The sequence below is a fragment of the Malania oleifera genome, chromosome 3, assembly GCF_029873635.1.
Source record: "Malania oleifera isolate guangnan ecotype guangnan chromosome 3, ASM2987363v1, whole genome shotgun sequence".
Classification (NCBI taxonomy): domain Eukaryota; kingdom Viridiplantae; phylum Streptophyta; class Magnoliopsida; order Santalales; family Ximeniaceae; genus Malania; species Malania oleifera.
In genome coordinates, this window is record NC_080419.1 from 124712059 (window position 1) to 124738905 (window position 26847).

General features: G+C 39.6%; 1 protein-coding gene across 1 annotated transcript in view; it reads right to left on the reverse strand.

Annotated features, from left to right (window-relative positions):
• LOC131150965 (electron transfer flavoprotein-ubiquinone oxidoreductase, mitochondrial) overlaps positions 1–26847 on the reverse strand; it is a 75381-nt gene that overhangs the window by 17919 nt on the left and 30615 nt on the right. The window contains exons 9-12 of the mRNA XM_058102090.1: positions 23912–23980; positions 23296–23388; positions 22759–22861; positions 15215–15339 (exon numbers count right to left, since the gene is read on the reverse strand). Coding sequence (XP_057958073.1) covers positions 15215–15339; positions 22759–22861; positions 23296–23388; positions 23912–23980 — 390 coding nt within the window. The remainder of the gene's footprint in view (positions 1–15214; positions 15340–22758; positions 22862–23295; positions 23389–23911; positions 23981–26847) is intronic.

Below are 26847 nucleotides of genomic sequence, written 5' to 3' on the forward strand. Positions count from 1 at the left end.
AATTTGAACACGAACATGCTCTAATACTTCAGGTATCACACGAGCAATCGATCTCCAAAATCTAGTTCCTTTATTTGGCTTTATTTCTCTAAGTGGTGTCTATTATTCAAATACTTGGCTTTAAAGAATTGAGTCCACAGGTTATCCATAGTTAACAATCTCCACACAAACTTCATATGCAATGATTTTTTTTACTTCCTCAAAATCCCTAATACCCAAACCACCCTCACAAACAGGCTTACATATATTAGGCCAGGAACATCATTTCCTTTTTCTTTTATCACTTACTCCACTCCAAAAAAAAATTCGATAACATAGGATTTAACTTTGTGAAGACAATAATAGGAATGTCAATTACCACCAATTGATGAACTACCATTGATGACAATACATGTTTAATTAAAACTAAGCAGCCCCCTTGAGATAAAAGCTTAAATTTCCAACCCGCTATCTTTTTCCTCAATTTAGCAACTAGAGGCTCTAAATTACAGGCCGTAAGACAACCCGATACCAAAGGAAAACCCAAGTATGAAGCAGGGAATCCTCCTTCTACAAAGCCAGTCATCCTTAACAAAGATTTCTTCCAAGCATAAGCAATTCTCTGTGACAAAAAAATACTTGACTTGTCTTTATTTATCATTTGGTAAGACCAATCCTTATATTTCTTAAGAGTCTTGATAAGCATTCGAATGGAACTTCTCTTACTATTGGCAAAAATAAAAATGTCATCCACATAGAGTAGGTAAGATACCAAAGGCGCCCCATGAGGATGATAGCAAGCCCCCTATCTTATTCTCCATAAAATTTTTCTTTAGAAGCCGAGAAAGAACTTCCTATAAAATAATAAATAGATAAGGAGATAGAGGGTCCTCTTTGGCGAAACCCTCGAGAAGGTTTAAAGAAACCTTCATAAGTGTCATTCATCATAATGGAGAACCAAGGAGAGGAAACACATTCCTCCACTAAACCACAGAATCTTTAGGAGAATCCAATGCTTTTTAGAACCAAGTTTAAAAAATCTCAATCGACCCTATCATAAGCCTTAGCCATGTCTACTTTGATCATTACATTTCCACCATTAGACTTCTTATGCAGAGAATGAACCATTTTTTGTGCCAATGTAATATTTTCCAATATACTTCTACCGGGGATGAAAGCTCCCTGCTCCAGAGATATCAATACAGAAAATAAACCTGTCATCCTTGCAACAATCATTTTTGAAAAAATTTTGTAGATAACACTACAAAGACTAATAGGCCTGAACTTGTCAAAACTATGGGGATTCTGAACTTTTGGGATTAGAACAATGTAAGATGCAGAATAAAATCTAGGAAGAGGAGACCCAGCCAAAAAATCTCTAGCTGCATTGATCACCTCTTCTTTTACAATTTCCCAATAATCATGGAAAAAAGCCGAACCAAAGCCATCCGGACTAAGGCTACTATTTCTCAAGATAGAAAGAATAGCATCCCTTACCTCCACCTCAGACGGAGCACAACCAAGAGCAATATTCTCCTCTTCAGAAACCATAGGAGATATAATATCATCAAGGCAAGTTGTTCGACTGGGTCCTGCACCTGTTAAGAAAGTTTGAAAATACCTTACTGCACCCTCATGAACAGCCTCCATAGAATCCAACACTTCTCCATTCAGAAGCTTCAATGAATGAATCATAGTCTTCTTCCTCTTTTGGTTCACAAATACATGAAAGAACTTTATATTATTATCCCTGCCTCCAACCACTTCTTTTTGGATAGCTGAGAAATACGAATCTCCTCCCTCTTTTCCCAAGCTTCCAACTCGAGTTTAGAAAGGAAGAAATTTTCCTCAATTTCTGGAAAATACCCTTCCTGAAGCTAAGCCTCTAGAACCTCTATACTTTCCTCCAGTTTTTTAATGTTCTGATGCATATGTCCAAATACCTGCTTGTTTCAGTTTTAGATTGCAACTTTCATATGCTTCAATTTAGCAGCAAGTCTAACTAAACCCGTGCCATGGGATTCCTCCCTCTAGGCTTCCTCCACGCAAGACTTAAAAGACTGATGAGTGCTCCACATATTCTGATACCTGAATGGAGAAGGACCATACCGATGCAAATTTCTATGAAACCGAATAATCCATGGGTTCTGATCTGAAGTCCTCCTATTTCCATACTCAAAATAAATATTTGGCAAAGATTGATGAAGAGTCGAATTATAGAGGACTCTATCCAATTTTGCCCAACTCCGAGAATTTCTACTATGACCATTACACTAAGACATGTTGCCGCCAGTAACAACCAAATCCATAAGACTACAGTTGTCCAAGCAAGTATTGAATTCCTCCATAGCCGATAACGGCCTCGTATGACCACCAATGCGTTACTAATCTGAACGGATGATATTAAAATCTCCCGCCACTAACCAAGGGAAATCATCCCTCTTTACAAACTCCAAATCATTCCAAAGTTCTCGGCGATCTATTTGATGACATTTAGCATAAACAAATGAAGCCAAGAAATTCTGATCCACAGAACTAAAAATATCTGAAATAACTTGATCAAACATATGTTGTAACTCAAAGTGTACTTCCTCTTCCCAAAACATCCAAAGTTTACCGCCCATCGATGCATTCGCACAAAAATTCAAAAAATTTAGAAAGCCAACCCATTGCGATATCAAACTTTCATAAGAAAATGACTCTGAAAGAACCAAAATAGAAGGTGGAAATTTCCTCATTAACTTTTGTAAATGGCTTTTAAACATGCCTAAACCCCGCATGTTCCACACTAGAATTGTATTAATCATAAATCAAGTTTCTTTGGACGGGTAATAACCTGTTGAAACTTCTTCTCACTTTGCCCATTAATATCCTTCAACTTAAACAAGCGGAACATGTAAATCATCATCCAAACAAGAGCCTTTTTCCAATGGGAGTTTCTCCAAAGTATTTGTCTCCACCTCCCTATCCGATTCAAAATTATGTAGGACATACCTAGGCATGATTATACACTCTTGTTCCAAGATTTCTGAAACCATGTTACAAGATGTCATCAACTGATCACGCACTACTATAACATCTTCCACTATCAACATATCAGCGTTAGGAGCACCCAAGACTGGTTCAACAATCTCCTTCCTCTGCTCAATCTCATACTGTTTTGTGTTCATCTACAAAATCTCCACTTCAGGCCTCGGTTCTTTAGGAACAAACTCCCCTTCTTCCATCTCACTTTGCGTAAATGTCTCAACCACAAGCAAAATTTGTGATGTCATTGCACCCTCTTGAACATGATCCACCTCTAAAGGTTCTTCAACAATGCATTTATCTATCAATTCTCTTTGAACTTCTTTCCCTTTATCCAAATGCTTCACACGCCAAACTTCTTGTCGATTTTCTTGTCTAGCATTTTTTGTATCCTTATGTCTATCCCCAATTTTCTGTTTCCTTTCACCCACTCGGTATACCACCTTTGAATGCCCTTGTCTATGACATTTCTCACAATAACTTCCTTACTTTTCGGACCTCACTTCCTGCCAAATTTTTTGATTTGTAGAAACAACAATCGGGAAAGCATCCACTTGATTTGCCAATAAATCCACCTCCATGCACATTCTCGCTCCCGTAGCCCTAGTTCGGTTAAGCATAGCATTGTCAATTCCTAGATCTCGACCAAACCTCGTGGCTAGAATCTGTAAACAATCATGCCTATACATGTGCATCGGAAGACCAAGGAGAAATAATAATTGAGGGGTCAAGGATGGTTCCTACTTCAGATTGAAATCCTTTGTCCATCGAAAAAGACAAAACGGAAACCCAGCCAAAATCCTTCCTTCACAAGACCATCCATGAAGAAAATCTCGTTCATTATTCATCTAAACCAGTACGTGAAAATCATCCATGAAAGTAATAGAAGGGATCTCCAAAAGGCCCCAAGACTTTATGATATTCAAACGGATAACGTCAATGGATGGCTTAAAGCGCAAAAATTTCAAAACTAACACAAACCGGAAATCTTCCGCCACTTTGTTCATCTCAGCCTCAGAGAAAATGAATCCAATATCTCCATCTACATCAACAGGATATCTAATGGCTAGTTTGAAAAAGGAAGACGACGGGTTAATAGCATGAGAACATGACACTACATGGGCAGATGACAAAAGTCCTGAACCACCTTTTGAAAGAGGCCCCATTGGTGGAAGATCCACCAAAGGGCTAGCGGGCGCCTCCGACTTCAACGAAACCCTAGACCGTGCAATGGTTGAAGAGACACATACCTCATTAAGTAATTCAATGTCCTAGAGATCCGGCAGGCGGGATGGGCGAATCAAAAGGACAGCAGAAGTTCAAGATGCGTCCACTGACCTGCGAGAGTGCAATGGCACAAACAGCTCAACGCCGGCAACGAGGGGGGGGGGAAGAGTGCACGGCGGTGACGACAGGGTAGGAAGAGTGCAGAAGCGGCGGCAGATGGCGGAGAGGGGAGAACGCAGCGGCGGCACTGGGGGAGGAGAGATGCACGGCGGTGATGGTAGGGTAGGAAGAGTGCGGAAGCAGCAGTGGAGGGCGGAGAGGGGAGAATGCAATGGCGGCGCTAGGGGAGGAGAGAATGCAACAACAGGATAAGGGTATGAAGAGTATAGAAGCGGCAGCGGCGAGATGGGCGAATCAAAAGGACAGTAGAAGTTCGAGATGCGTCCACTAACCTGCGAGAGTGCAGCGGCACGAACAGCTCAGCGCCGACAGCGAGGGGGAGGGGAGAGTGCACGGCAGTGATAGCTTATTTTGATGTTGCTTTCTCCCATGATGCCAAAAATCATATTCCAAACAGTCCAAGCAAATTCACATTGCAAAAGAAGGTGAGAAGTTGCCTCAAAGTTCTCGTAACAAAGCACACATACATTTGGAGAGAGAGCCTTCATAGATCTCCAAATTTGCAACAAGTTATTGGTATTTATCTTATTAAGAACAATCAACCAAGCAAAAGCTTTATTTTAGGGGGAACCTTCGCCTTCCAAATAGTGGAGTATAGCAAGAAAGAAGAGTAGGAACAAATCAAAAAATTCAAAATATATTTGCAAGAAAACACACCTGAGTGGTCCAAAGACCAAGAACAAACGTCCCTTGCAGAAGATAGATTACTCCTGCTCAAATAAAGATAACAAAGATGACAATTCCACCATCTTCCTATCGTTCAAAGGTCTCCTAAAATGAAGATTCCAAGAAACCAAAGGACTACTCAATTCACCAACAAAGAAAGAAAAGGATTTATTTTGTTCAAAACTAAAATGAAATAGATGAGGGAAAGTTGAAAATGGTGCATTTCCCAGCCAAAGGTCTTTCCAAAAACAAATGAGAACCCCTCCCCACCTTAAGTTCAGTGTAAGGGATGAAAGAAGGATAAAGCTGAGAAATGAATCTCCAAGGACTCCCCAAAGAGCATCTTAAATTAGTATTGGTATCCCACTATTCTCATCCAATCCAAACTTACTTCTTCTTACTTTATGCCAGAGGGATGATTCTCCTAGAGGGAAATGCCATAGCCATTTAGCTAGAAGAGCAATGTTTTTAGACGCCAACTTGCCAAGACTAGAACCCCCCTCCTTTTTAGATCTACAAACCTCAATCCAACTCACTAAATGGTCCCTATGACTCCCCCTGCCGGATCATAAAAACTCTCTCATGATCCTCTCGAGCTTGCTAGCAATCCCCACAAAATCTTCAAGACAGACAAGAAATATAATAGGATACTAGCAAGCCAAGCTTGAATCAAAGTAATTCTACCCCCAAGAGAAAGGAGCATGAGTTCCTCTGAGTTTTCTAGCATGCAAGAGTATCATGATTTTATGAATAGTTATGCCTTCATTGACCTTCCTCTCAATGCAGTTCCTTCAAGTGGTCAAGCTCGGAGACTCCCTAGCACCCAAGGGTTGACAAATTCCTTATTTCTTCTAATTAGGAGGAACACTACCCAAAAACTACCCAATCTTTACTCCCTCGATCCATTTTGAATCACTTTCCCATCTTGCTTGACAGAGGAATTATGTGGGGGCCAATTCCTTTCCATTTTGAGAATATATGGCTTGAACATGAGCTACAGGTGGAAGGCAAGGCCAACTTTGTGGTTAGCGCAAATTTAAAATTTAGAAAGAAAAATTGAAATAATAATAATAATAAAATAAAGGTGGACGTTCCTAGGCCTCAAGGCTCCCTATTTTGTGAGGGTAGGGGGAGTGTCATCACAGTATACACAGCCATACCCCTGATTTTATGTAGAGAGGCTGTTTCCTTGGACTCAAAACACATGAGCAACCAGCCACGAAGGAGCAACCTTACCATTTATCCAAGGCTCGCCCTCTAAAAGAGAGTTTGAAGTGGTGAAGAAAAAATATTTTTGGCAGCATCTCTTTAAGGAACAAAGTGACTCTTAGTGACCTTAAGGAGCTAGATGACTAGGAGCTTAAAGAGGGCCTTAGAACAAAGAACAGATTAGAAGGCTTGCTCTCAAAGATCTCGCTAAAGTCATCACTTCAGAGGAAATTGCTTGGAGACAAAAATCCAGGTCCCTGTGGTTGAGGAAGAGGGACACGAATACTAAATTTTTCCACTGAGCTTCTAATGTGCATCGTAGATTCAATATGCTATCAAGAATTGAAGGGGAAGGAGAAATCTTAGTGGAGGAAGGGGATATCAAAAGGGGAATCTGCAACTTCTGCAAAAACTTGTATTTTGACCGAGAGTCTTGGAGATCAAAAGTTGATGGCATTCCTTTAAGAAATCTAAGCTCTTCCACAGCTTGGTGGCCTGAGAGACATTTTGAGGAAGAGGAAATTAACCTCCTGGCCCTGATGGTTCCAACATGGCAGTCTTCCAAAGCACTGGGACATCCTCAAACATGACATTATGGGTGTTTTCAAAGACTTCTACAGATCTGGTAGGTTTACGTCTAGCATCAACTCAAACTTTGTCTCCTTGATCCATTAAAAAAGAAGGAGCCTACAACATCAAATACTTTTGCTATATTAGCCCCATACACAGCCTCTTTAAAGTCCTCTCCAAAGTCCTTGCAGCTAGATTCAAACTAGCAATTGCGGAAGTTGTAGGGAAACACCAACATGCTTTCGTTACAGGCAAAGATCTTGGATGCCTCCTTGATTGCGAAAGAGGTGGTGGATGAATACATTAAGGGTAGTAAAAGAGGAGCCGTGTGCAAGATGGATATGGAGGTGTCTGACTATGTGAACTAGAATTTTCCGCTATATATCCTCAGGAGAATGGGTTTTGGAAAAATTTAGCACAATTGGATGAAGCACTGCATCTCCACCCCCTCATTCTCAGTGTTTGTCAATGGTTACCCCACAATTTTTTCAGATCTTCACGAAATCTGAGACAACGGCCCCCCCTCTCCCCCCCCTTCTGTTTATTATGGTGATGGAAGTTTTGAGACTTATTAAACGCAAATGAAGGGGGTCTGTGAAATTATGGTAGTCTCTCATCTTCTTTTTGTAGATGAGACAATAGTTAAATTATTACAAAGAGACTCGCATTCCCCGTCGAACCTCTCTCCCAGTCTCCCGCTGCTCCCGGCCTTCCACGCCCTGTTCGCCAGACATCTCAGGCTTCGTCGGAGCCCTAGCGGACTCGCGATCCCCGTTGAACCTCTTTCCCAGTCTCCCACTGTTCCCAACCTTCTTCACCCTTCTCGCCGGACATCTTAGGCTTCGTTAGAGCCCTAGCCAACTCGTGACCCCTGTTGAACCCCACTCCAAGTCTCCCGCTGCTCCTAGCCTTCTTCACCCTGTTCGCGACCTCTCGAAGGGTCGAAATATTTGGGTCCTTTAACACAGCACATCCCAACCCTCTCTCCCGCTCGCATCACGCATCCCTAGCCACCTCCTATTGTGCGCGATCTAGCCGCAACCATAGCCGGTCGCCCATCTCGCCGCCTACTAGATCTCCTAGACATTGAATTCCTTATTCAGGTATGTCTCTCTTCTACCATCACATGGTCTAGGGTTTCGCTGAAGTTAGGCGCCGACAATGGCGGTGCCCGTCGGCCCTTTGGTGGATCCTCCACTAGTGTGGCCTCTTTCGAAAGGTGGTTCAAGACTTTTGTCGTATGCCCATGTAGTATCACGTTCTCATGCTGTTAACCCGCCGTCTTCCTCTTTCAAATTAGCCATGAGATATCCTATTAATGTAGAAGGAAATATTGGATTCATTTTCTTCGAGGCTAAGATGAACAAAGTGGTGGAAGATTTTCGGTTTGCGTTAGTTTTGAAATTTTTGCGCTCTAGGCCATCCATTGACGTTATCCGTTTAACTATCATAAAGTCTTGGGGCCTTTCAGAGATCCCTTCTATTAGTTTCATGGATGATTTTCACGTACGGGTTTAGACGAATAATGAAGGAGATTTTCTTCATGGATGGTCTCGTGAAGGAAGGATTTTGGCTGGGTTTCCATTTCCTCTTTTTCGATGGACAAAGGATTTCAATCTGAAGTAGGAACCATCCTTGACCCCTCAATGGTTATTTCTCCCTGGTCTTCCAATGCACATGTATAGGCCTAATTGTTTACAGATTCTAGCCACAAGGTTTGGTCGATATCTGGGAACTGACAATGCTACGCTTAACCAAACTAGGGCTACGGGTGCGAGAATGTGCGTGGAGGTGGATTTATTAGCAGATCGGGTGGATGCTTTCCCGATTGTTGTTTCTGCAAATCAGAAAATTTGGCAGGAAGTGAGGTACGAAAAAGCAAGGATTTTATTGTGAGAAATGTCATAGACAAGGGCATTCAAAGGTGGTATGCCGAGTGAGTGAAAGGAAACAAAAAATTGGGGATAGAAGTAAGGATATGAAAAATGCTAGACAAGAAAATCGACAAGAAGTTTAGCATGTGAAGCATTTGGATAAAGGGAAAGAAGTTCAGAGTGAATTGATAGATCCATGCATTGTTGAAGAACCTTTAGAGGTGGATCATGTTCAAGAGAGTGCAATGACATCACAAATTTTGTCAGTGGTTGAGATAGTTACGCAAAGTGAGATGGAAGAAGAGGAGTTTGTTCCTGAAGAACCGAGGCCTGAAGTGGAGATTTTGTAGATGAACACAAAACAGTATGAGATTGAGCAGAGGGAGGAGATTGTTGAACCAGTCTTGGGTGCTCCCGACGCTGATATGTTGATAGTGGAAGAAGTTATAGTAGTGCATGATCAGTTGATGACATCTTGTAACATGTTTTCAGAAATCTTGGAACAAGAGTGTACAATCATGCCCAGGTATGTCCTACATAATTGTGAATCGGATAGGGAGGTGGAGACAAATACTTTGGAGAAACTCCCATTGGAAAAAGGCTATTGTTCGGATGATGATTTACATGTTCCGCTTGTTAAGTTGAAGGATATTAATGGGCAAAGTAAGAAGAAGTTTCAACGGGTAATTACCCATCCAAAGAAACTTGATTTATGATTAATACAATTCTAGTGTGGAACATGCGGGGTTTAGGCATGTCTAGAAGCCATTTACAAAAGTTAATAAGGAAATTTTCGCCTTCCATTTAGGTTCTTTCAGAGTCATTTTCTGATGAAAGTTTGATGTCGCAATGGGCTGGCTTTCTAAATTTTTCGAATTTTTGCGCGGATGCATCGATGGGGGGTAAACTTTGGATGTTTTGGGAAGAGGAAGTGCACTTTGAGTTACAACATATGTCTGATCAAGTTATTTCGGATATTTTTAGTTCTGTGGACCAGAATTTTTTGGCTTCATTTGTTTATGCTAAATGACATCAAACAAATCGCCAAGAACTTTGGAATGATTTGGAGTTTGTAAAGAGGGATGATTTCCCTTGGTTAGTGACGGGAGATTTTAATATCATCCATTCGAATTCGGAACGTATTGGTGATCATACAAGGCCGTTATCGGCTATAGAGGAATTTAATACTTGCTTGGACAGTTGTGGTCTTATGGATTTGGTTGTTACTAGCAGCAACATGTCTTGATGTAATGGTCACAGTGGAAATTCTCAGAGTTGAGCAAAATTGGATAGGGTCCTCTATAATTCACCTCTTCTTCAATCTTTGCCAAATATTTATTTTGAGTATGGAAATAGGAGGACTTCAGATCATAACCAATTGATTATTCGGTTTCATAGAAATTTGCATCAATATGGTCCTTCTCCCTTCAGGTATCAAAACATGTGGAGCAATCATCAATCTTTTAAGTCTTGCGTGGAGGAAGCCTGGAGGGTCCCATGGCACGGGTTTAGTTAGACTTACTGCTAAATTGAAGCAAACGAAAGTTGCAATATGAAACTGGAACAAGCAAGTATTTGGACATGTGCATCAGAACATTAAAAATCTTGGGGAAAGTATGGAGGTTCTAGAGGCTCAACTTCAAGAATGGTATTCGCCAGAAATTGAGGAAGATTTCTTCCTTTCTAAACTCGAGTTGGAAGCCTAGGAAAAGAGGGAGGAGATTCGTATTTCTCAGCTAGCCAAAAAGAAGTGGTTGGAGGCGAGAGATAATAATACAAAATTCTTTCATGCATTTGTGAACCAAAGTTCTAAAAGAAGAGGTGATCGATGCAACTAGAGATTTTTTTGTTGGGTCTCCTCTTCCTAGATTTTATTCTACATCTTACATTGTTCTAATCCCAAAAGTTCAGAATCCCCAAAGTTTTGACAAGTTCAGGCCTATTAGTCTTTGTAGCGTTATCTACAAATTTTTTTCAAAAATTATTGTTGCAAGGATGACAGGTTTATTGTCTACATTAATTTCTCCAGAGAAGGGAACTTTCATTCCTAGTAGAAGTATATTTGAAAATATTACATCGGCACAAGAAATGGTTCATTCTCTGCATAAGAAGTCTAATGGTGGAAATGTAATGATCAAAGTAGACATGGGTAAAGTTTATGATAGGGTCAATTGGGATTTTTTTAACTTGGCTCTAAAAAGCTTTGGATCCTCCCAGAGATTCAGTGGTTTAGTGGCAAAATGTGTTTCCTCTCCTTGGTTCTCCATTATGATGAATGGCACTTAAAAAGGTTTCTTTAAACCTTCTCGAGGGCTTCGCCAAGGAGACCCTCTATCTCCTTATCTATTTATTATTTTACAGGAAGTTCTTTCTCAGCTTCTAAAGAAAAATTTTATGGAGAATAAGATAGGGGCTTGCTATCATCCTCGTGGGGCGCCTTTGGTATCTCACCTACTCTATACGGATGACATTCTTATTTTTGCCAATGGTAAAAGAAGTTCCATTCGAATGCTTATCAAGACTCTTAAGAAATATGAGGATTGGTCTGACCAAATGATAAATAAAGATAAGTCAAGTATTTTTTTGTCAAAGAGAATTGCTTATGCTCGGAAGAGATCCTTGTTAAGGATGGCTGGCTTTGCGGAAGGAGGGTTCCTTGCTACATACTTGGGTGTTCCTTTGGTATAGGGTCGTCTTGCGGCCCGTAGTTTAGAGCCTCTAGTTGCTAAATTGAGGAAAAAGATAGCGGGTTGAGAATTTAAGCTTTTATCTCAAGGGAGCGCTTAGTTTTAATTAAGCATGTATTATCATCAATGACGGTTCATCAATTGGCGGTAATTGACATTCCTAATATTGTCTTCATAAAGTTAAATCCTATGTTATCGAATTTTTTTTGGTGTGGAGTAAATGATAAAAGAAAAAGGAAATGGTGTTCTTGACCTAATATATGTAAGCCTATTTGTGAGGGTGGTTTGGGTATTAGGGATTTTGAGGAAGTAAAAAAATCATTGCATATGCAGTTTGTGTGGAGATTGTTAACTATGGATAATCTGTGGACTCAATTCTTTAAAGGCAAGTATTTGAATAATAGACACCACTTGAGAGAAATAAAGCCAAAAAAAGGAACCAGATTTTGGAGATCGATTGCTCGTGTGATACCTGAAGTATTAGAGCATGTTCGTGTTCAAATTAAAGAAGGGTCAGCCTCTTTCTGGTTTGATCGATGGTTAGCCTCCAGTCCCCTTTGTGCTAAGGTTCAGGAAATCAGAAACCATAAGCTACGAACACTAGATTGTTGGGATAGAGATGGGTGGAATGTTGATTTATTAGTGGATCTATTGGGTGAAGAACAGGCCGAGGAAATAATGAACTTTGTTATTTCTTGCAAGGAGGGTCTAGATACAGTGATTTGGGAACCTTCAACGGATGGGAAATTTACCACGGCAAGTGCTTGGGGAATTATAAGGGAGCGTAAAGAGGAATTCTTAGTTTCAAAATGGATCTGGCATCCTACGTTGCCAAAATGGGTGTCAATTTGTATGTGGAAGTCTTGGTTCGATTGTCTTTCGATTGATACTCGTATTCAAGAAGTAGGAGTTTAGATGGCCTCTCGGTGTGATTGTTGTTCAAATGCCAAGATTGAATCTCTAGACCATGTGTTTTGCACGAGATCTTTTGCTCAGGAGGTATGGAAACAAGCAGTACTGGCGTTGGGTGTTAATTGTATGGCAACGAATACATGGAATGCTAGAGTTAATTTCTAATTTAGTTGTGCAGGACGGGCCTCACAGTTAGGCATTTTGGTAGGTCTCATACCGAGTCTCATCATTTGGAGACTTTGGACTCATCAATGTAGAGCCAGGATGGAATCAATTCATGATTCAGTGAGAATTGTGTGGCTTGATATTAAATATTGGCTGAGATCCATTTCGGACAAGTTAACTAAATGTGCACCTACTTCTTGCACGGATATTGCAGTCCTTCGTGCTTTGGATATTCTAGTAAAAAATGTGAGGATTCGTCTTCCTCGTGTAGTCAGATAGTGTAAACCTGGGATAGGTGGGTTAAGTTGAATGTGGATGGATGTTGTAGAGGTAACCCAAGTAACTGTGGTGGTGGAGGCGTGATAAGAGATCAAAGAGGATTATTTAAAGCAACTTTTTCCTTATTACTAGGTTATGGAACCAATAATATGGCTGAACTGAAAGCGATTATTAATGGAATTAATCTGTGCAAAGATTTCGGATTTGATCAAGTGGAGATTGCCTGTGACTTTGCTTTGTTGGTTCAGTGGATTAATTCTTGGAAATATTCGGCTTGGAACTTATGGGAATTGTGGGAAAAGCTTGTGTTAGCATTGAGAGACATATATTACAAAGTGGAACATGTTTACAGGGAGGCGAATCAAAGTGCGAATTTCTTTGCCAAGTAGGGTGAATCTGGTATATCTCGATCATATAATTGCCAGGATGAGCTTCCACAGCAAGTTAGGGGAATGATTCGATTGGATTTGTTGGGATTTACTTCCTTGCGCTCGTGATGCTTTGTGCTGGTGTTTGTGAAGGTTGTAGTGGTTGGTTTATTCCTCGAGATCTTCCAGAGTTATGTTTGTTATCCACTTATAGTTGTTTAGTTCTTATTTATTTGTTTGGTTGTTGGTCATTGGTTTATTGGTTTTGAATAAGTTGGTTAAGTCAGTTTTAGATTCTTGCGGTTTGATTTTGTTTTCCCCAAGTCTTAAGGTTGGAACCACGGTATTGTTCCGCCATAAGTGAGGGGTTTTCTAATAAAGATAGGAGGTGCCGTACTCTTTTTTCCAATAAATAAATAAATAAAATTCTGCGAAGATGATCCTAAACAAATTCTCAATCTTAGATGCATCCTCCTCAAGTTTTAAGTAGTCTTAGGCCTAAAAGTGAACCTAGGCAAAAGCAAAATCATTACAACTGAGGCTTGTGATCATTTTCTTGCCAATCTTTTAGGCTGCAAGCTTGGAGCCTTTCCTATCACTTACCTAGGTCTTGCACTTGGAACCAAGCTCAAAGAAAAGTGTGGGACTCTATAATCAGAAGATTCAAAAGGAAGATGGCTGGTTGGAAAAGGAATTACCTGTCAAAAGAGGGAAGACTCACCCTCACGGATCATCAAGAGCACTCTCTCCAATCTTCCTGTCTCCTTCATTTCTCTTTTTCCCATTCCCAGCACCATAGCAGATTAGAAAGCATTCAAAGAAGATTCCTTTGGGGGAATACAGGCAATGACTTCAAATATCACCTTGTTAGGCAGGGGTTAGTCAAAAAACCCATGCAAAAAGGGACTTCTCACCTTCAATAAGGCTCTTTTGGGGAAGTGGCTTAGATTCATGATCGAGAAGGAGCAATTCTGGAGAGAATTCATTGCCAATAAATACGGACTCCATCAAAATGGCTGGACTTCAAAAGAGGTGAATGAAACCCATGGCACAGGTGTTTTTTAGATACACCAGCGGAGGATAGAGTAACTTGTTCCTACTCATTTTCTTTCAGGTGGAAAATGGGGAGGATGTGTGTTTTTGGCATGATATTCTGGTGTCGTGAATCCTAGATCAGCACCAAATAGCCCTCTATATTCAGGCTAGCCTGCAACAAAGATGACCTTATTAGCCAGTACCTGGAGCTCTCTGGTCAAGAGACATTCTGGAAAATATTCCTTTGGAATATGAATGCTTTTGACTAGTAGATGGAAATTCTGATAGAATTCCACAATTGCCTTGATAAATTTCAGTGACAGGACACCAATAAGTCCAAGTGGTCCTTGAACAAAGATGGAAATTACAGTCACTAAAATCACCTCAGTTCCCCAGCGGATTGCAGCATTAATTTCCCTTGGCTTCTCATTTGGAAAACAGTAGCCCCCTCAAAGGTTGCATTTTTCACATAGGAAGCAACCGTTGGCAAGATCCTTTCTTGGCACTCATAAGAGGTGCTTTCCATGCTTTGACCAAGTTGAATCTGTTGAGCACATCCTTCTGCGTTTTTCTTGGACCAAAAATCTCTGGAGCTTGGCCATTTCCATGGTCAGGCAGATGTGGGTCACTGCAGCTATGGTGAAGGGCAAGTTATGTGCTTGGACAAGGGTCTGAGCAAATAAGGTCACAAGGAAATCCCTTGCCCTCATCCCCCTTGCTGTTTCCTGGATGGTCTGAGGGAAAGGAACAGAAGAGCTTTTGAAGGAACAATTTCCCTCCTGCAGTTTGTCAAAGATCATTTGTTAGCTTAATTTAGCTGCAGTAAGTTGATTGGGAGGGACATCTATGTAATCCTTGATTTTCTTAACATCTTACAGTGACGGTTGTATTTTTTTCATTTTTCCCATTGTACTTGGGTGGCATTCCTTTGATGCCTTTTTCCTTCATCAGTAAATTGCCCCTTCGCCAATAACAATATATGTATGTATGTAAGGTAGAAACAACTAAGAATTAAATACTAAATTTCTTTACTGACCGGGCGGTAGTTTCGAGCCTTGTAAAGTTCTTTCCACACCCATGAATTTTGTAAGTTATCCCAATACATTTCCATATTGAAGCCTTCATGAAGTACACCAAATGCGGCCTCTGCTGCAAGCATTCCTGAAAAAGAAAAAATAAAATAAAATTTAAGACAACATCTCCAAGTTAATACTGTTACTAAGGCTACAGATGATAGGAAATTTCATATCAACAAGTCATCTATCTGCAAGAGTGTGACCATGTAACTTGCAGCTGTAGGAACTGCTTGAAATGATCATTAATGTTATTTTTCCAGAAAATAAAAGGTAGAAAAAGAAAACAACATTACTTTTCTTTGTGCCTAGAGAAGGAATGAATTCTAGATTTGTCCAGCTTATAAAAAGGAGAAAAAACAAATGGTGAAATTTACACAAGAGTACGTGGAATCTCAATTACATTGGAAAATATTTATAAGAAAAATATCACTTAACTATATTCCTCTGCAAACATGTAAACTTAAAAATACAGATGTCCCAATCCTCGAATATAATTTATCCTCTGGATTCAATTAAACAAATGCAGCTCACAGGACAAACCAATGTTGATTTACTCATAAAAAATAGAGGTTTATGCTGTTTGAATGGTTGATGCGGCTGATTTAAACATATTTCTTAGCATATTTTCCTATGAGCCAGTGTAATAGGCACCTCATCAATGTTAACTTCAGAATAAATCAATATTTTAAAAGGCGAAGGTGTAAGGCAAGACGCTCTAACCCTTAAGAGGCGAGGCGTAAGCTTTAAGGCGTTGGGGCATAAGCCTTTTGAGATTTTATTTTAGATAAATATATAAATAAATAACATATTTTAAAAATAAAGAAAAATTAAGAAAATCACAAATATAATGTAAAAAAAAATCAGATATAATTGCAAATTATTTGTTGGCCATTCAAAAAAATTGCTAACTTGTATGATGTATCTTCATCTAAAAAAACATGTCTAGAGAGAGAAGCTCTCTTCCCTCACTAAGGAGATGCACGGTTTTGGGGCTGAATCTTTGTCTTTCTTGGGATCACGCACTGATTTTCTTGGTTTTGATTGTTGGATCTGCATGGTTGGTGGTGGCTGAAGGCTTTCCTCAACCTCTGAGAGTGTTCAGGTGCTGTATTGTTCAATTTCTGGGTTCCCGCTCACGAGTAAATTCGAAATTTGAATTTTGAAGTTCGAAGAGTGCTCATGGATCGAAAGGCTGCAATTAGGGCACAACGGATATGTGAGCTAGATGCTGAATCAAAGGAAGAAATTGAAGATGCATTGAGATTTATAGAAATCAAAGGGGGAAGGAAGGAGATATGGAGGAAAAAGAAAAACCACGAGATCCTTGCCGAGTTCGCTCGTCTTTCTAGTAAAGTGATGCAAAAAACTCAGTGTGATTCAAAGGATTTGAAATCATCTTCGGAGTTGCTTGGAAAAATTCAGAATCAGTTGGGTATAAACGTTAGTCCGTCCTCTAGTAGTTCAAGTGAGGAGACGATCTGTTGCAACCAGTTGGGTAAAAAGTCGAAGGAGGTTCCGTTGATGATGATGGAAAAAGTTCTTGAAGAAATGGGGCTAGCTGAGAATAGTAGCTCGCAGGTGGAAGGATATTCCAGTAGAAAACTTGAAGAAATAAGGAAATCGTGGGATGATGAGGAACCCACAGAAACAGAAGCATTAGGATCGAAGGATTTGAGTGATGTCGTTGCCTCAGTTCGTGACAGAGCTCATCGACCTGGAGGCAATATGGAAGTTCCCGAAGAAGGTAAGCTTGACCAGCAGGGTAAGCAAGAAGGGAAAACTATAATGAGAAACAATAAAAGGGTGGCTTGGGCTGAGCTTTTTGCGAAAAATAGGAATCCTTCGAACTGTGGAACCTCACCAGTGTTCACAGCAAATGGTGATGGTGCCCGCATCCCTGCTTCTGAAATGGTAGATTCCGTGGGGATATCTTACAAGCACCTGGTGGGCTATTTCACAGGAAGGTTCCCAGGTAAGGCTGCTTTCAACTCTTTGGTTCGATCATGGAAGGTACTAGTTGAATCAATTCAGCATGACAAGGGGTGGATCATTTTCAAATTTCAAAGGGAGGAGGACCTCAGCAATGTCCTACAGAATGGTCCCTACTCAATCTAGGGAAGTACTTTAATTTTGAAGAAAATGCCCAAATACTTTCAATACGGCCATGAACATAGAACCGTCCTTCCGGTGTGGATACAGCTGAAAGACCACCCTCTGGAGCTGTGGACACCCATGGCAATCGGGAGAATATGTTCTGAAATTGGGAGACCATTATACATGGACAAATTAACCACGAATAAGGACAGGATTTCATATGCAAGGGTCATGGTCGAATTAGATATTGCAAAGGAAATTTTAAACACAGTATTAAGGTCTGGCTCCCTGATAATGTTTCAATCATGCAGGAAGTGGTATACGAAGACCTACCACAATTTTGTAATAAATGCAAAGCTATTGGGCATTCTGAAGGCTTTTGTAAGCCACGGATAGGAACAGAAGGGACATTAGGTGTTAAATATAAAGTCAAGGGGCCTGCTCATGAAGATAAACCAGGGAAGGCCACAGAAGAACATGCTTGTGTAGTGGGTGATGATGGTAAAGAGGATGAATGTTGCAATCGGGTAGCTCTACCGCAGAAATATGGTGTGAACCCAATGGGTGCCTTTAAAGACGCAGATGATGGTAAAAATAATGCTGACGATGAAAGTCCACCTGAAGATGATATCCTGGGTAGTGAGGGTATTTCCAACACTGAAGTTAGAGGGGAGCCGATTGATGATCAGTCTGTTGATCAGTCTACGGGAGTTGAGGAAAGCAAATCTCTGATGGTTAGACAGAATGGGCAGACCTCAGTAGATGGTTCAATGGGTAATGGAAATATAGTAGGGGTAAATAAAATGAATGGCAATAAAGGCTAAAGGGATGGAGAAGATGGAAGAATTCATACCAACTAAGAAGAAGAAGAAGAAGGGGAAGGGTTCTCAGTTCAATCCATTGGTTTTTGGAAAGGGGTTTAACCCCTTCTAAAGCAAAATGAAGATAGTTAGCTGGAATATCAGGGGATTTAATAAACACCTGAAACATAATGGGGTATTAGGCCTCATTAAGAAGAAAAAGGTGGATGTGTTGAGTTTATTGGAAACAAAACTAACTACTAATAAATTGGAGGAATTTATGAAGAAAAAGCTAAATAATTGGTGTCAGGTGAACAACTTTGGTGATCATGGAACTGGTAGAATTGTAGTGATGTGGAATCCCCATAAGGTGAAGTTTCAGATGCTAGAAAGTAGTCCTCAAGTTATACACTGCTCTCTCTCTGCTGTCTGGTATCAAACAGGAGTTTCTGCATCAGTTTTGTATATAGATTACACACTATTGTTGCTAGAAGAACTCTATGGCAACATATATGTGAGTTTGCTAAGTCCTGCCCAGGGCCTTGGATGCTGATGGGAGATTTTAACAGTGTGTTATACCCGGATGTAAAAAAGAATGGGAATGCTGTCACGACTTATGAAACAAGGGACATTGCTGATTGCTTTACTGAATGTGGATTATGTGATTTAAATTCTAGTGGGAGCTTCCTTACATGGTCGAATGGTAAAACATGGTGTAAGTTGGATAGGGCAGTGGTAAACAGGGCATGGCTTCTTGCAGGTTTGGGTGCATATGCTTTTTTCCAACAACCGGGTATTTTTTCTGATCATGCTTCATGCATTGTCACTTTGCTTGAAGAAGATGACTTGGGCAGGAGACCTTTTAAATTCTTTAACATGTGGGGACAGCATTCCATGTTCCAGGAAGTGGTTAAGAACTCATGGAATTGTGAAGTGCAGGGGTTTAAAATGTTCAGGCTAGTGAGAAAACTGAAAGGTCTGAAAGGCCTTTTAAAGGAGCTAAATGCCACTCACTACTCACATCTCTGCTAGGGCAGAGAGGGCTAGTGAAGACCTCAATTAGCCCAATAGAATTTACAATGACCCTGGGAATGTGGAATTACAGGCTGAGATGGTGATCAGAAGGGAGAATGCAGAGAAATTAGAAAAGGCCAATAGATGTTTCCTGACACAACAAGGTAAGATTAGATATTTGAACAGTGATAGAAGCTCCAAATTTTTCTATGCCTTGATGAAGAGGCACTCTGCCAGAAACCACATTTCAAAGATGAGAAAAGATGATGGGGAGTTTACAAATTCTATGAAGCAGGTAGCTTATGAATTTTTGGGGTAATACAAAAATTTGTTGGGGAAAGAATCTGCCTGTATCTCTGTTGACCCTGAGGTAATTGGTAGAGGTCCTATCTTGAGGGATGATCAAGCTGTTCAGATCATTAGGGAGGTATCAAATGAAGAAATCAGGGAAGCCCTGTTTAGTATTGGAGATGATAAGTCCCCTGCTCCGGATGGGTACCCAGCAAAATTTTTCAAAATGGCTTGGGACACAGTTGGGGAGGATGTGCTAGCAGCAGTTAAGGAATTTTTTTCCAGTGGCAGGCTACTTAAGCAACTTAACCACACTGCTATTGCGGTAATTGAAAAGTCCCAGCATGCAAATTCTGTTCATGACTACAGGCCTATCTCTTGTTGCAATGTGATTTATAAGGTGATCTCCAAGATTATTGCAAACAGAATTTATCCAGTGCTGCACTGGATAAATCTAGTGAACTCAGCTCAGTCAGCCTTTGTTAAACAGAGGAACATGATTGAAAATATCTACTTGGTCCAGGAGCTGGCTCGTAAATGTGCTAGAAAGAGAATCTCGCCTAGATGCATGATAAAGGTAGACTTAAAGAAAGCTTATGATTCTCTGTCTTGGAAATTTTTTAGGGAAATGCTTGAAAATTTGAACTTTGCTGATAAAATGGTGAAGTGGATAATGGAATGTGTGTCCTCAACTTCCTTTTCTCTTTCGTTAAATGGAGGCTTGCATGGTTTCTTTGAAAGGAGGCAGGGGTTGAGACAAGGGGATCCACTGTCCCCCTTTCTTTTTGTTATATGCCTAGATTACCTGTCAAGAATGCTGAAGGCTTTAGAGGAGGACCCAGATTAAAACTTTCACCCTCGATGTAAGGAACTCAAAATTACACACATGGCCTTCGCTGATGACCTTATTTTATTCTCTAGAGGGGACTATTGCTCAGTAAAGAAGATGATGGATTGTCTGGAAATATTCTCTAAAAGCTCAGGTCTGGCAGCTAACCCCTAGAGGGGACTATTGCTCAGTAAAGAAGATGATGGATTGTCTGGAAATATTCTCTAAAAGCTCAGGTCTGGCAGCTAACCCCATGAAGTACAACATATATATTGCTGGCTTGAGTGGTTATGAGTTTGACAGCATCAGATGAGTTTGACAGCATCAGAGATAAGACTGGATTTTCAGAAGGAACTTTTCCATTTCAGTATTTGGGTATCCCATTGGCATCAACTAGGCTTAAAGTCACCCATTACTCTCCTTTGATTGCCAGAATCGATAACAGTATTGGTTCATGGTCAGGGAAAACTCTATCTTATGCAGGGAAATTAGAATTAATCAACTCAGTGGTCCAAGGTATGGAATGCTTCTGGCTCTCTATTTCTCCCATTCCAGTGGCAGTCTTGAACCACATGGTTAGATTATGCAGAGTCTTTTTTTGGGGAGGTAGATCAAAGCCACTTGTCACTTGGAAAGAAGTGTGTCTTCCAAAGAAAGCAGGTGGTTTGGGTGTATTTGATCCGAAAATATGGAACAGAGCACTGCTTACAAAAAACATTATGGAACATACATATGAAAAAAGATTCTCTATGGTCTAAATGGGTAAATCAGGTGTACCTCAGAGGGGGCGATGTATGGGAAGCATCGATAAGGCATGAAGATTATCCCTTACTCAAGAGGATTGTGGGGATAAAAGATATGTTAGTGCAGCATTGCAGTAGCAGAAACAAAGCTGAACAGCAGCTTAGATTGTGAACTTCAGGGGACCAATTTATTTGTTCGGAAGCTTACCATTTCGGAGAGATGAGGGTATCAAAATACCATGGCACTCCTTGGTTTGGAAATTGGGCTGTACTCCAAAGCACTCATTCATCTTATGGTTGAGTGCCAAGAACAAACTGCTAACAAGCAACAAGCTTATAGAAGAAGGTAAGGATTTGCCGTGTGTTTTCTGTAACTCAGATCTGGAGACAGTAGATCATCTTTTTTTCAGATGCAATGGCACTCCTTGGTTTGGAAATTGGGCTGTACTCCAAAGCACTCATTCATCTTATGGTTGAGTGCCAAGAACAAACTGCTAACAAGCAACAAGCTTATAGAAGAAGGTAAGGATTTGCCGTGTGTTTTCTGAAACTCAGATCTGGAGACAGTAGATCATCTTTTTTTCAGATGCAAGGTTATTGCAGAGGTGTGGAATCATTTAAGGGGTTGGCTTGGATGGACGAGAACCATGACAACATTAAAAACAGCCTTTAAATGGCTCCATAAGGAGATTAAAGGGACTGGAATCCAAACTGTGGCAAAAAGGGTTTGCCCAGGCACAACAGTTTACTGTGTATGGCATATATATAGAACTGTATATGAAAGATTTCCATATCTTCAGGGGTACGGGAGCTGAAATGATAGGCTTTGGAATCGCTGGGTGCATGCCCAGGTTATATTGTTCCTTTTTGATGCACTTGTCATAGAAAGATCATGCTCTTCGTGATTTTGTCGGATTTGTTTCCTGGGGATGCCCAGTGTAGTTGTACATAATTTTTTAGAGGAATATATTTACTTTTACTGATCAAAAAAAAAATCATGACAAGAGATAGCTATAACATTACAAAGTTCAAATTATTTTTCAAGATCTAAAGATACAACCAAGTTGTTTTGGAAGGGTTGAGATTCAAGGGTTTTAGAAATCAACTCATATTATGAGTTTATGACATTCCTTTTATATAAACATGGAGTTAATATTTTCTAGCCAAATCTTACTTGAGAATCACACACCCAAAATGCATAAGCCTCAAGTGAAAAGGCGCAAAAGGCGTGCCTTTTGTGCAAATGCATAAGCCTCAGTGTTTGATGCGTTAGCCTTTTTGGGATTTGGTATTTTGGATTAAGGCGTTTTAGGCATGCCTTGCCTTGAGGCGAGCCTCCATTAAGCCCTTTAAAACATTGGAATAAATGGCCACTGATTCATTCTTTGATTCTTCTTTCTGTTTTGGTTTGTAGGGGGGGGGGGGGGGGGGGGGGGCGCAATAAACTCTTGTTTACTGATACTTTAGATATCCTGCAGTAAAGTGGTGATCCATAGAATAATCCAAACATTCTGAGATACAGTTATCAAATGCAGAAAAGGAACAAGAGATGTCCCTAAGCTTTCCGGCTTGCTAGTGGGTGACAAGGGGGAATTATAAAAAGGTAGAAATTTCTAAGTTAAAATTTCATATTATTTTTAAATTTATTAATCAGAACAGGAAGACTTGCATAGAGGAAAGAAGACATTAATTTTTGTGCCCTTTGCTTTAATATGTCTACTGCAAGACAGTACCTGATTTCATTGCTGTATGTGTCCCCTTTATTTTTGGAACATTTAAGAATCCAGCTGAGCACCCAATAATTGCTCCTCCCGGGAAAACTGGATATGGAATAGACTGAAATTCAACTAGAATCACATTCATATTTCTAAATAAAAAAGCAACAAAAATATACCATAGATATCAGATTAACACTTGGGTCATAATTGGAGAATAAGAAGTCCCAAAACCATTTATTTGTTCGCATTTGCAGCCTCTTCCAGCTGTATGTGCCCATGGAACAAACTCAATAGCTAACAGCAAGCAATCAGCTTGAGGGAATATGGAATTGGACCATTTTCATCCTTTGTAATTCAGTAAAATTTTGAAGGATTGTGTGCCAATAATCACATAATTCTCAGGCAGATGATACCCCCCCCATATGGAACATCCCAGCATCACAAGATGCAGACTTTGTGTGAAGAATTCAGAATGAAGATTTGATATTGTTCTGCTATATCCAGTGTAAATTTCCTTCATTTATTACAAGAAAAAGGAGATTTTAAACGCACCTGAAAGCCACCTTCATTCAGAGTACGAGCACCATACTGGAGAACAGTCCCACCTTGCAGGAGTGATTTAATGGAAGGATGATGTTTCAGTTTCTATGAGAAGCAAAAGCAATACATGTAAGACACCACATGCCAGTGATCAATATAAGGATGACCAATGACTTAAAACTGACTGAAGAAGACATCAAATATCTACAAATCATGCCAGGATTTGGTCTAACAATGATGCTATGCTAATTATACATAAGAATTCAACTGGACCCTATTTTGTTCTGTTTGCATTTGTACACGTGTTCAAGATTAGTTTGTTCACCTCTCCATGTATCAGATGAGATTGCATATGGGTGGGGGCTCTTTTCTTTTTTTTTGACTGGGGGGGGGGGGGGGAGTGGGGACGAGTTGTTGGATGCCTTGATATACAATTCCTAACCAGGCTTTTGGGATTATCCAACATATATAAAATAAATAAATAAATAGTTGCAAGTTTTGGCAATTCTTCATCAGCATCGAAGAATATATGAAGCATCATAACGTGTCCAGGTGCAAATTCTTTAGAAACCAAAGACCAGAAACAATAAATCTAGAGCTATGGTAAAAAACCTGAAATTCAATTTACCTGGAATTCCTCATAGGGATTCAAGAAAGGATTGTGATAATTCAGAGCAACCACAAGACCAATGGCAACCTGCATAATCAACCAAGAAACCACAGAATAATTGAACTTAAAATTAGGAAGCTAATGACCTGCCAATGTTAATGGTTCAACCCTATCAACAATGAAATAAGTGCACGAGTAAAATATTGATTATGTTGTTCAGTCAAAAGATGCTATGAATAGGTTGGAAGATAGTAAAACACTTTTGTTATGCTATGGTGTTGATCGATGTTGATCAAATGGCGGTGACAAATTGATAATGATGGTAACAACAAATGCTGTCTAAATTTGAAAATTGAAATTAGCACTTTATTTTCAGATATAAGTTCACCGAAAAAGAATTGTGCTGAAAAAGAATAACAATGATGCAAATGAGGGAAGGCATTTGTTTCCTGTCTGCCCACTAGACAATGAGATCCAGGCTCCAGACATGGCAAACAGATGTACACCAACAGATTATATGTTTTAAAGGCAACATCAAAAGCCTAAATCAAGGCTTGGTTCTGTTCAGACATGAATCTGAGGCATAATGCCCTTCTGTTGGCTAATAGAAATGATTGCACAAACAAATTTTTAATATTAATAAGTTTCATTAGTAGAATATATCCATAATAGAAATTCTATGAAGGTTTCATTAAATTTAAAAACTCTTTTAATATAACCACTGATCCCCTCCTAAATTGAAGAGCAACTTTATATATCCAACTAGAGGAATGATGAATTACTGGACAAGTAATGGCAATAAATATGATCCCCCTGTTGCAGCATAGACATAACAGATAAAAGATTTCGGTTGCAATAATACAGTTGTCCAGCATTATCTTGACCAGCAACAACTTGAGTATTTTGACTACCAAAAGAATAAGACAGATGAGACAGATCAGATGGCGCTCGATACAAAACTGAAACAGATCGCCACCTCCCATGTACCCATAGAGGGTTCTACCTGCACTCTGTCTTTTGTCCTTTGTTTTTCGTTTTCTTTTTTCCCCCTTTTTTGGGCCGGGGGAGGGGCAGAGTGGGGTTTGGAAGGAGAAAAAAGTGTGCATGCTTGCATACACATACACAATGCTAATAAGACAAGAGCCAAAGAAAAAGAAAAAGATTTTTTTTGAAAAAGCCAATCAAGCTACAATGTTATTAAAACCAATAATCAGAGTACCCGATCTAGGTTACAAGGAAAAAATCCAAGAAAAACAATACGAGTATCAATTCCAAGAGTGCCTCCCTGGAGAACTAGATATACAGAAAAACCAAAATACACCAAAGAAAAACAGAAAAAACAATACGAGTATCAATTCCAAGAGTGCCTCCCTCAAATCTCTTATGAGTTCGGACAGCAGTAATCCCCAAAAAAATCCAAGAGAGTGCACCCTAAAGGAAGCAAGGAAAGCTGTTCTATAACATAACAGCCTTAAGCAATTTGAGAAAACTTTAAAAATCCTAGTATTCCTCTCAGAACAAAGGATGGGGATAACAGCTGCACTCCAAAGAGCTCTACCATTTCTATTCTTTCCAAAACAACTGAAGTTAACCAATAACAATTCTCCCACCTTTCCCAACAAACTAAAAGAGGGTGTAGTGTACCAAAGCTGTGATGCCACCCTGCAATGCATGAAAAGATGGGCATTTGTTTTGTTGCTTTCATAACAAAGAAATAAGAATTTAGAAGTGAACATACCCAAAGAGTCACCCTCCCACACTCTCTCTTCCTCACTAATGAAAGGAATATGATTGTCCAACAAAGGAAGAAGGCTAGAGATCTCATCAACCTCTCTTTCATTGAGATTCCTAAAAAAATGGAAATCTCACGAAGAAGAACCCCCCTCAAAAGAAATTAAGGAGCTGCTGGGAGCATTATGTAGCAGTAAAAGCTTAAATAAGCGAGGAACCTTCAACTCCAACAAAGACTCCTCCACCCACGCATCCTCCCAAAAACAAACTTTTTTGTCACTACCCACTTGAACCAGATAAGAGGAAAGTACTTACTAGCTACCTGGGACATGAATTTCCAAGGATAAGCATGAAAGATGAAGAAGCAATAAAGATTTTTCATTTATTCTGTCCTTTCCTTTTTGGTTTTGTTTTCTCACCAACCAAATAGATCCCCTCTCTAAACTTCCTTTCTTTCCTTTCTTTTCCTTTCTTTTCTCCTAAAAACCCAATAAATTCAAGGATTCTTGTTTCTTTAGCCCTAAAATCATGAAGAAGCAATAAAGATTATAAGGGTTGAGAAATCTTGTTTCTTTAATATTCTTGGATTTTGAATCTTGAATTTAGATTGAAGATTTCTTGCAATCCCTCATTGCTTAAATATTCTTCGATTGATTTTCATTAGCAACATCAAATTTCTAGCGGCAAAGGGTACCTACTGTAATATTTTCAAGCAGTTGTCATTTCCCTTTTAGTTTTTGTCACCGGAGAGATCTTCTCATCTCTTGTTCTTTCTTTTCTTATTACTATTATTAAAAAAAATTCTAATGGTTGGTTAGTAGTGGATATTTTGTGTTTACGATTTGTAGGCTTAGTATATGCGTTTTTGTGTCTTGGTATTTTTCATTTGCAAGTTTTGGAATATACCAAAATTTTCAAAAAGCACTATAGCATGTTTCTTTTTAATTTAAGTCTTAGCTTGATTCACACTCAAAAATGTATGCTTTAATTTTTTTTAATGCATTTGTAAAATTGTGTGTGTGGTTTCTACTGGTTGTAGGTGTGATTTAGAAAATTGTCTATGTGGAAAAAAAAAAAAAAAACGCAAACATGTACTTTGCCTATGTAACACAAATTCTTTGTACACACAACCGATCTCGAACTCGGATAAAGGAGCAGGGTTGTGTTAGGCAGTTGATAGCCAATGTAAAACTTTTTTAAATCTTATTATAATGAATTCGTAC